General features: G+C 35.2%; 1 protein-coding gene across 1 annotated transcript; it reads right to left on the reverse strand.

The window, feature by feature from the left end:
* Window positions 1–362: 362 nt before the first annotated feature.
* On the reverse strand, window positions 363–5,157 carry LOC113356378 (citrate synthase, glyoxysomal-like). Its single transcript, XM_026599488.1, has 13 exons — window positions 4,606–5,157; window positions 4,329–4,509; window positions 4,066–4,151; window positions 3,820–3,924; window positions 3,398–3,460; window positions 3,116–3,225; window positions 2,754–2,873; window positions 2,068–2,143; window positions 1,753–1,826; window positions 1,545–1,665; window positions 1,125–1,222; window positions 915–1,038; window positions 363–724 (listed from the first exon to the last, which is right to left on the reverse strand). Exons 1-13 carry the CDS (start codon window positions 4,855–4,857, stop codon window positions 593–595), a joined length of 1,542 nt encoding a protein of 513 aa, XP_026455273.1. The 5' UTR covers window positions 4,858–5,157; the 3' UTR covers window positions 363–592.
* Window positions 5,158–11,409: the final 6,252 nt, after the last annotated feature.

The following is an 11,409-nucleotide window of genomic DNA, read 5'->3' on the forward strand; positions in this document are numbered from 1 at the left end:
TGAGAAAAAAGTTTATAGAGAAAGGGAGTTGTTAAAGTCTGGCACTTGGTTTACTTTAATACCATGGAAACAAGGAGAATGCTTACCCTGAGCACTCTAGTGCTTAAGTCTATTTTATTGCCACTAGAGATTTGTTTAATTGGAAATGCTTGCCTTGACTACTATGACCAAGCCAACTGATCCAAAGGGTACAGCTCTTTTTTGGTATGAGCTGACTTTCTCTTGCTTGTGTTTTGACAATTCCCAACTGATATGCCGCGCACTAAGAACAGACTTAAAAGACATGCATTCGTTTTCTGAATTGCAGTCCACAGATCAACGACTTCTATTTCTCATTTACAAGGTAGCTAAAGAGATTCGGATAAAAATCAACTGAGGGTGACATTTATAGATGAGCCGTGAAACTGGCTGTTGGCGTTTTAAAGCTTATCATGTCCTTGCCAAACAATGATTTTTCACATCAGGCTTGGGGAAACTTATTGTTACAAGGAAATATAAAATACAAATGAAGACATTATTTGTTTTCTGTTATAGGTAAAAGGTACAGTTGGATATTTTATTTTCGTCGCCTATTTCGTTTCTTAAACTCGAATCAAACTCCAGCACCAGCTAGGCGACGTCTTGTTGCATTTGAAACAGATACTTGACCCAGCTTGTCGGCTTCACTGGTCACTAATCGTTCCTTCACGGGCGTATAATGTCGAAGCCACACTCCGGTATAAACCTAGAGAGTAGAAAAGTCAGATATAAATACCCAGATTTTCAGTTGTATAAGTAACATAGAAGGAATATGGTCCAAGGACAAGCAACCTTGGATGTGCAAATTTGCAGCGACATGGATTTTTTAGGCTCTACAAGTAGAATGAAACATGTATAACAACACATGGTTCCCAAAACAATTTGGGGAGACTAACCTGTGCTGGTCTCATGATCTTCGTATCAGGGTCATCTAGAGACTCCCGCCAGTGGGATAAGTACCCGGCCATGCGAGGGATTGCAAACAGTACAGGAAAGAACTCCGTTGGAAATCCCATAGCTCTGGTTAACAAAAATAATATCAGTGATGAAAAGAGATGAAAACAGTACAAAAATAAGAGATGAGAAGACAGTTTCCCGGGGCGCACCTGTAAATTAAACCCGAGTAGAAATCCACATTTGGATAAAGTTTCCTCGTAACAAAATATTCATCTGAAAGTGCAGCTTTTTCCAATGCTACAGCTACCTGCAAGTAAGAACTTCAGTAAAAAACCCCAATTGCTCAAAATAAAAATGCTCTCTGGTTTAAGATAAAGCAGGGTAACATTGTATTGATAATCTAAGCAGACTATATGCGCTTTCAGGAGGATTTTGTCTCTTAACAGTTGTACGAAAGCTTATCAGACAACAAACTAGAACTGTAGGGGGTGATATATCGAAATTTAATCTCTCTTAGTTAACATTAATAAATTATTAATTCCACATTCAATCAAAACAACGAACTCGAAACATCTCCCAGCTCCCGACTACAAACTGCAATAAAAAAAATTTAGGGAGAGAAAAACTACCTCAATGAGCGGATCTCTTCCAACAATAGAAAAGACTTCCTCTGCCAGTGTTCTTATGACTTTAGCACGAGGGTCATAGTTCTTGTACACACGATGACCAAACCCTGACATCTTGCGCTTCCTGCATAATACAAGAATATATGCATGATTAACACTATTTCTCTCTTATGATCCAGGGAAAAGAGGAAGCAAGTACATTATAACACACCTGCTTTTCACATCTTCAATGAAGCTGGGGATGTTCTCGACTGTTCCAATCTCATTTAACATCTTAAGAACCGCCTGTAATGTTAAAGTTTGAAAACTGAGTAATGTATATAACAACTAGGTTTTTCAAGGTGACAGGATAAAAAAACCACAATGTTAAGTCCATATGCTTTTTCTATCTCGGATGCTGAAGCACCAAATATGAGTAATATTAATATAAATTGAAGTGCAACCTTAAACCTTTGAGGCTGTAAAATCTCAGCTCGAGGTACGGTGTCGTAATAGGTAAAGAAAAGAAGAAGAAAGGCGGACTAACCTCATTTGCTCCGCCATGAAGAGGGCCATACAAAGCTCCAACAGCACCAGCTAGAGCTGTGTAAACATCCACGCCACTGCAAATTGGAAGTTAGTTATGCAAGATTTTGAGGTCAGATTTTGTGTGTAGTTGTGTCATCTCAAAAGTTAAAAAAGAAACGGGTGAGATGAAACTTTTCGGCCCAATTCATAAAAAATAAACTATATCTTCTTGCAAAGTATAAACGAAAGATAGCTCTAGTTACTAGTTAGACTTCGCCAAATAGTAGAGATTACCAGAAGAAACTTGATAATGGTGGCAAAAAATGACTAAGAAATAAATAAAGCATCAAAGAACAAGATACAACGCCATGAAGAAGAAAAAACAGAACATAACAGATCAGCATCAACCTAGGAATAATGTATACATAATAGCAAATGCATGAGACTCCAATACCCAAAAAAAAAAAAATCAAAATGTAAACATGACAGGGTGAACCAACATCAACTCTTACAGAGAGAGACAAACTACGTATGCAGCTTTACTTTTTTTAATAACTTCATTTACAGAATGTAATGTGGCCATCCCAGGGCTTACATAATTTCTTTTCTCTTTTTTCTTTTGCTCCATTTTAATAAGCTTTGAAGACCATACCATATTTGATAAACATCATCTGGGAAAATATCTGAAAATTTATAATTCAATACCTAGATGCAAGATGCCGGGCAGCAGCAGTGGAGCAATTCATTTCATGTTCTGCATGGAGTATGAAGAGAACATCTATAACACGAGCTAGGCGAGGATTGGGCTTGTAGGCCCTGTTGCCTCTGCAATTTGTAAGGGAAAATTTTTAATACACTGGAAGGAAGTCAAAATCCCCTCAGACAACTAGACTTGCTCTATCACAGAAACTTTTAGCTGAACAATGGCCATGTAAGCATCAGAAATATCCTTGTAACTACTTGCATAATTTCTATAAATTACTATCAAAGATGTCATTCCAAGTTTTAAACCACGGAAATGATTTTATAACACATGAATGTAGAAGCAAGACAGAAGAAAAACTTACAATGAGTCCAGCATGTATAAGAAGTTCTCCGAATAAGAGAGATTACTGGAAGGAAGAACAGGTGGCCTACCGGCCATCCTTAAATAAGCTGCGGCAGCAATAGTCGGTGCCTATATATACCATATGAGCTTTTTGACATTAGTTGGGACACCATGGAAGTACAAATTAAAACACTTAAAACTAATGTTGCAGTAACAATTGAAACTTGCACTTTTGCACCCTTAGTAGGCAAAAGATAAAATAGAATAGGCAGAAAGTGTAAAGAAAACAAAACAAACATACCTTTCCAAGTATACGTGCGATTTGCTTATCCCTCACTTGTTTCGAATTGTAGAGATCTTGACCCTGCGTTAGAGAGAAATGATTTAACATCATGGAATTCCGTATAATTCCACAGCTTTTATTGATTTTTCTATCTAATTGTTTTTCTGGCAACAATTCAAAAAAATTAACAATGGCATCAAAGTTAAAACCAGTTTTACAAATGTGCATTGTTTACCACTTCTTATCATAGCTTATAATACAGTCCCTATAGTTTTCTCAACCTACTGTTCAGCTTATAAAGGAAACACGGTGTTACTTCAAAACTATTTGTCGCGTCACTGTGATATAGCCAAAGAACCATCCATTTACTAGGTGGTTGAAATTCCTAGAAACAGGGTGATACTGTGTGTTGTAACAAACATAAAAACATACCAACTTACCGTAAGAGCAGGATTTGCATCAGGGTGGAAGACAGACAGAGCGCTCATTGCACTACATAACACTCCCATTGGGTGTGCATCATGAGGCATTGCCTGTATGATATCCTGCAAACATAAACCACGAAGAAACATTGTTAAATAAGATAAGGAAATCTCTGCTTAAATCATCACAGCAACGAGTTCCTCTACAGGTAGAACTATCTCATTACATCCATGCGAAGTAAGACAAAAGGGTGTGTAGTGTACCAGAATTCCCTGAGGAACGGCTGAATGTTGAGAAACTGCAAATTCCCAATCTGCCAATTGGTTTCGAGCTGGCAAATTTCCGTACACTGGCAATGCACATAAACAAGTTAAATGCTAGTATCAATCAAAACAAATATATCCTGTAATAGAATAGGATGATTATGTCTAACGTATAAGACTTGGATGGTGCACACATATGACAAAGGATAACACCTAGAAGCCTAGCAAGACGAAACAAAATAAAATGTTAACAAAAAACTTACTTAAGAGATATGCAACTTCCAGAAACGAACTATTCTCAGCCAATTCTTCAATTGGGTAGCCTCTGTATCTAAGAATCCCCTCATCTCCATCAATATAACAAATCGAAGACCTGACCGGTGCCGTGTTAAGATATCCCGGATCATAGAGTTTAAGCCCTTTGTCAAACCTCCCAGTCGTTACCTATACAGAACAAAATTGTGATCCCAAAAACCACACACCGATTAAAAATCAATTGAAGAAACCCTAAATTAAGATTCAAAGTGATCAGAATTTCACCTTCTTCAAATCTGTAGCTTTGATAGTCCCATCTTCAGAAACCTGAACTTGATATTTCTTACCAGTTCGTTCGTCAATGATTGTTAATGAACCTTTCAAATCCCCAGGAGGTGGAACCATTTGTTGTGATGAAACACATGATGTTTCAAGAGAGTGTTGTTGAAATTGTGCTGTTGTTTCAGTAATCAAATGAGCTGATAAAACACCTAATCTTGCCCTTGCCACCATTGATGACGGGTCAAATCTCTCCATTCGATCAGACCTAAAAAAAATCGAGCTAAGAAAATGAAATTGCTTATATAATTTACGTTTCCGTGTTTTAATGAAATCGGAATTCTTAAATGGGTGTGGGTGGTGGGATAAGGTGGTTTATTCAAGAAAAAAATGATCAGAGAAATAACTCAAACTGAATTGAAACTAATCCAACGGTTAGTACATTATTGAAATTTATTAACCTACGGTTCTGAAATGGTTGTGTGTTTTAATATGGTTGGGTGTGTTGTAGGAATATGCGATAATAATGAAGGTTGCTTTTCCTAGGAAGTTTAAACGTGTAAGATGAAGATGATGATGACGATGATGTATATCGGGAGGAAGGTGGTGGTGTCCACCTGTAATGAAGGCTGTGGATTAGTCAGCCTTATTGCTATGACTGTTGGATTTTCTTAGAAATGGGTACTGATAAGATTGGACGGTGTGTACTTGGGGATTTTCATGAAGAATTCCGTGGTGCCGCGGTGGTGGTGGCTATATTTTGTATTTTACATGGAATATTGATATTTCTTGGGATGCTGAAAATCTGTTACGACGCAGAGGGATTGCGCTGACGTTGACTTTGAATTTGAACATCAAGAGTCAAGACTCAGGAGTATGCGGCTATATGCATCGAGGCTCAGTTATAGGCGAGCTTCTTGAGAATCAACTTAGGGTCTGTCTGGGAGTTTGGAAACGCGATAACATATTCTGAAAAGGTTTATCTTAATTTAATTTATGATAATCTTGTTAATGGTTAGTTTTAATAATGTTTATCTAAAATTCTATTTTATCTTGGGCTAGGTTACAGAAATAAGTTAATACAAATAATTATTTCTTAGACAATTAGTTATTTTAAAGGAAAATAACTGTCTAACCCAGGTGAGGATACAAGTATCCCAGGTATTTGGAAGAATACCTTAACCTCACTTTTTTATCTTCCTAAAATCAAGAAAGGTTTAGTAATCCTTATCCAGGATTGGAATTGCAGTGAGACAAACATATTTTAACAGTTTTTTACTGGATAACCCAATCTAGGATGGGATATCCAAGATACCAAACACGACCTTAGGTATAACATACACAATGACCATGATTGTTAAAGGGGTTGCCGGAATTAGCAGGGATACCATTTGAATGATCCGACGGTTAGGATCAGAACTCTTTTGTCTTATATGAAATGGTACTCCCTGCTAATTTTGGTAACCCTTTTTTAGCAATCATTCACAATGACATTTCAATTTCTACTTTATCGACTATCAAAGCGTGATGTGAGAACTCCTCGCGCGCTATTGGCGTCTCAAATTTTCAAACCTAGCTTTTCATTTTGCGATTTTTATTTGTTGATGGTGTAGATATTAGTTTATTTTGTTTCGTCTTTCTGTGATCTAGTTATTCTAGGCTGGTTTTCTGACTTGTTTACAGTTAGATGTTGTTTGTTTTCGGATGTTAGTTTTAGGATAATTTTTATATGTCTTTACTTAGTCCCTGTAATCCCTAATCTCGTGACCCTTCCTTTAGATTGGGTCTTTGGGTTCGTTGTTTGTTGTTTGATGGTTGCTATCCACAAGAGTAGTGTTATTCTGTGTCTTTTCAGTTGGAAATAAAGTTGCGTTGTGTTTTCCTGTGAGCTTTCTTTATATCATCTATTGAAGATGGGAATCAAGATGGAACTTTTGGTATCTCTTCTTTGGGGGGAGATTTCTATCAGATGGTTATGGTTATTATTAAAAATGTTATTCTTCTGAGTTGTGAATCAAGTTTCATCGATTCAAGTTCTCACGTAAAGGCGGGTGCCATTGTTCTACTGTTACGATTTATTTGTTCGATGGAGATTCTGGGTAGTGATTCGGGTTACGGGATATAATATGGAAGTCTCTTAGTTGTAAGATTTATTTGTTTGGGATTCTCATTGTAACTTCGGGGGTTTCCCTATTTATTAATTAAAAAAAAAGACTAAGATGAATTTTATTAGATCTGGTCAAAGAAGTACATTTGTAAAGAGTTTTAAAGAAACTACTCCAAAATAAAATAAAGGAGTACCAATTTCACTTTATGACACATCAGAAAAAAAAAACGGAAGTTGAACAAATTAAGACTTTTTAATTTCATTCTTAAGGGTATCAACTACTTCTATAAAGTATTTTCTTCAATAAAAACTGGAAAATAAATCTTAAAACAACTAAATACAAACAGACAATAATTCATATCATTCTGACAGTGCCTCGCCTACAATATATCAGATGTTTCTTTCATGAATAATGCTCATAAAATAACTTCTTGGAAGACAATAAATTTGGTTTTTTCAGGATCTGTAGTTAAGCCTGATGAGGCTTTGGCTTGTCTGCATTCCCCATTAGCATCCATGAGGATAGCTACTTCGCCATATTTCCTGTTAAGTGATCAAAAAGAAGCACCCATTAGTAAGATTTTTATGTTTTCCTAAGTAAGCATTCAAAACTATTAGCGTTTATATTCCTATTTATAATCGTAATGGGGATTTATCTTTCTTACAGGTATATGCAAGAAAGAATAATATTTCATTAACAAAGAATATAATTCTAAAGGGTCACTCTTATATTTTTTAAAGATAACACTACACATATGTTTTCAAATAAACCAAGCAATTTGTGATAGAAGAATGCTATATACCCAATCTTGAAAAGAAATGTAGTTATTATCCAAATACAAGACATTACTATTAAAAGCAAACAAAACTGCAAAAGCAAACAAAACTGCAAAAGCAAAAAGACATTTGAGAAACATGTGTAAAGCATCTTTATCATAGCTATTCTTACACATGTAACAAAGGAACGAAGCCTTAGTAGTAAACCTAGCAAGCATGTTGTTTAAAGGTAACACGTTAGAATATGGCTTCTACAAAAAAAGTTTAACTCTGATTATTAATCCCCCAAATGCTTTTCCATATTGGATTTGTGTTACCCAAATTAGAGGTCAAAGTTCTATACACAAATTTTATAGTGAGTGTACCATATTTAGTATTAAGCCATCTTAATCCATCTACAACATTATTAGGGACCGGAAGTGTCAGAATCATTTTAGTCATTTCAGGAGCAAAAATATAAATAAATTAAGAACCTCACAATAATTTTATTGATCGGGTTCATTGTCAATCACAACAGGATAAATGGGAAAATCTGCATGAGGAATTCATAGTTTAATCCATATGTGTACATTGGAGCTTAAAAGACAAGTCTCAAATGCAATTAAATCTTCAAAATTTCATATCTTTCATAATACTATCCCATATTCAAAATATGCAGATTATTTAGAATGAATTAAAAAGTCCGAACGACGCAAATATTTAGTTTTTAAAAGCTGGACCCATATAGGAGATGGGATAGAAAGCACACTCCAAGCAAGCTCAGTTAACATGAATGAAAACATTAAAAAAAATTAGGATTTTTAAAACCATGGCTACCTTGTAATTTAGGAACGCAAATGCACTTCCAACTTTTGGTGTATATCTAATGTTTAGGTTCGATTTTATCCACCAAAAGTCGCGTTGCATCGTATCCATTTTACCTAAGATTTCATAAGGAAACTAAATATTACGAAAGAAGGAAACGCATATGTAACTAACAGTCCTTCATGCTTGTGAGAGAAGTTTGGATTTCTAACATTTTAATAAATTATAAGTTCTTTCAAGTAGTGGTTCAGAATTTAAGGCATTTCAGGGTTCAGGGTTAAAAAACAGTGGTGTACCAAGGCATTTTGCATCTTTAGAAATCTTTTTAACCTTAAAAATATTGTCAATCAACATACAATTCTTATGATGAACCTTAGGAGAGATACAAAAAAATACATGATTTTTGAAAATTAATACCTTGACCACTTGATGTGCAGAAAATATTCAAAACTTCATCAAGCAATTGTCAAACATGAGTAAGATTAGCTTTACCAAACACAAAACAATTATATGCAAAGAATAAATAACTAACACAGGTGTTAGAAAGAACAACTCTTAGTCCTTCTATTTACCCTCATTTTCAAACTTAGTAAACAATCTGGACAATCACTGAAAAGGAGAGGGTACCAAGTACACCACCAACTTTTTCGTTCGGAAACCTTATGTATATGGGTTGTAGAACAAGTTTGCCTGGACGATACCACAAATCTATATCCAGGTGTTAACCTAATATGTATTCGAACTTTATGTTAAACAGATTCAAACCCAAAAAAAAAAGTCTTATAATATATATTTCAAGATACAAATTTTCAAGAATAAATCTTGTATTTTCATCAAAGTCTTTTAAGCTTAAAAATTGTCCAAGTTAATTAACGTAGTACATGTGAAATTTTTATTCTAAAGATAAATAATATAATACGAAAAAGAATTAATACAAGACACCGGAAATTTTGTTAACGAGGAAAACTGCGATATTAAAAAAAAACCAAGGACGTAGTCCAAAATTTGAACACCATACTATATTAGGCTTCTACAGACACTAGCCTACTATCAGGCTTCGAAATGGAATGCAGTTGAAACGAACCGACCCATCAAGCAATTCAGCTACATTGTGTACCTTACGTCACCTGGATATCGAACGAACCTACGCAACTTGATTCCCCTAGATGACTTCCTTTACAGTCCTAGGAGTCTGCTTCAACCTCAATGAAGACTTTTTGGCTATTTTGCCTCTAACAAAAGCCTATTTGATTTTCTTCAGAAAGATATTCAATCAAGATTATGGAAATCTATATGATATGATCATATCTTCAAGGAAAACAAGATATCAAGCACACTCAACGATTAGGACAACTTACTCTCATCAAAAGCTATATAGATGCCTAATCAATTCTAACTCACAAGAATAATTATAAACGAATCAAAAATGAAGTATTTTAGGTTTCCCTCTTGTGAAATCAAAAAGTTTGAGACGAACAATACCTTGTGATTTTTATCTATCTTGTTCCTGGTCGGAAACTAAGAATCAGTAAGAACAAGATCCACATATCCGAAAACTGTCAGGTAAAAGATAGTTTTGATCGGGATTCACGAATCCGTTAGTGAAGTCTTTCAAAGTCGTAAACCTAATACAGCTTCACTAGAGGAAACCTAGGTTATTAGAGGACGACTCTAGCCGCAACTAGGATATATAAATGCCAGAATTGATATTCTAGTTTGTAGAAAGTCCTCTATTTATATTGATGAACAGAGCTTGGTAGCTTACAAACAAAGATTGTTCGTGAACTATTTTCCATGTTTACAAATTTCTTTGTAACCAAGCAACCTAAGGTTCTCCATATAGATTGTATATGTAAGCATGTGAGAAGTTTTCTTTGAATCACAAAGAAGAAATATATAACTGTATATTAGTCGAAATACACATTAGGCACCAAGTAGCTTGCCAAGGAACAATGGTGTTAAGTAGTTCTGAAACCGAAAAACATATGTTAGAGTTTGATATCACAAGAGCAGTTCGTGAAACTGTCCAAAATAGTTCATGAATAATTTATCGTCTCGTAACTCATGAACCTTTTATAATTGACAAATTCGCGAACTGTCCAAAACAGTTTGTTACTTGAATACAAAAAGGTATATATCCATGAATTTTTAAAACCACCAGTTCGCGAAATGCATGGATCAGCTCGTATATTATTGAAAGAAAAGTTATCCAAGAATATCTCAAACTCGACCAGTTTGCGAAGTTGTTAGAGCGTTTCTCGGTTGAACTCACCAAAGCTTTGGTATGTCAACTTTCATTGTCATATTTTAGTATCAAAACTCAATTAGAGTCGCTTGATTAAGATTACTAGATTCAACTTTGTTTAGGTTAGACTAGAAAGTCTAGGAATGTTGAGTCATACAAGTATTACCTTGAAGACCTGAAGAACGTGATGACGTATCGATTACAAAGAAGAAATCATCCTTCCACTTGAGGTTAATAATACTGACTTGACTTGATTTCATTCCCACCATTACTTTCAAGTCGTTTAAGATTGAAAACATAACATGCGAAGTTATATTTAATACTCTAGAATGACTTGGTCATATTATTACGGTCAAAGTGTCAAGGAAGTATATTGATTAAGAAGTACAACGTTTATCTTTTGAACTTCGTAAATGTGACATCGACATAATCTATGACTTGAATGTGTATTGGATATAGGTGTGATTTCATCCTGGGAAACTATGTTTCATTACATTTGTTTAAAGGAAGTACATATAAGAAAACTTGTTTCGTAATCGAAAAGAAATCAATAGGTGTTTTGGTCCGGTTTCCTATGAAGATCTATTGGATGACCAATTCGAACCTAAGGTGGGAATTCAGGCAGAACCGATCTTAACTTATGTTAGGATTCAAGGTAGCACTGACCCCTACCTACTTTGGGATACATGATAGAACCGTCCTAGCTTTTGTTAGGAGTCTTGGTAGAACCGATCCTTACATATATTGGGAATCTTGGTAGAACAGATCCTAGCTTTTGTTGGGAGTCATGGTAAAACCGGTCCCTACCTGTATTTGGAGACTTGGTGGAATCGATCTTAATCTTTGTTAGGAGTCATAGTAGCACCATTCCCAAAAG

This window comes from Papaver somniferum, chromosome 3, assembly GCF_003573695.1.
Source record: "Papaver somniferum cultivar HN1 chromosome 3, ASM357369v1, whole genome shotgun sequence".
In the NCBI taxonomy this organism is placed as follows: Eukaryota; Viridiplantae; Streptophyta; class Magnoliopsida; order Ranunculales; family Papaveraceae; genus Papaver; species Papaver somniferum.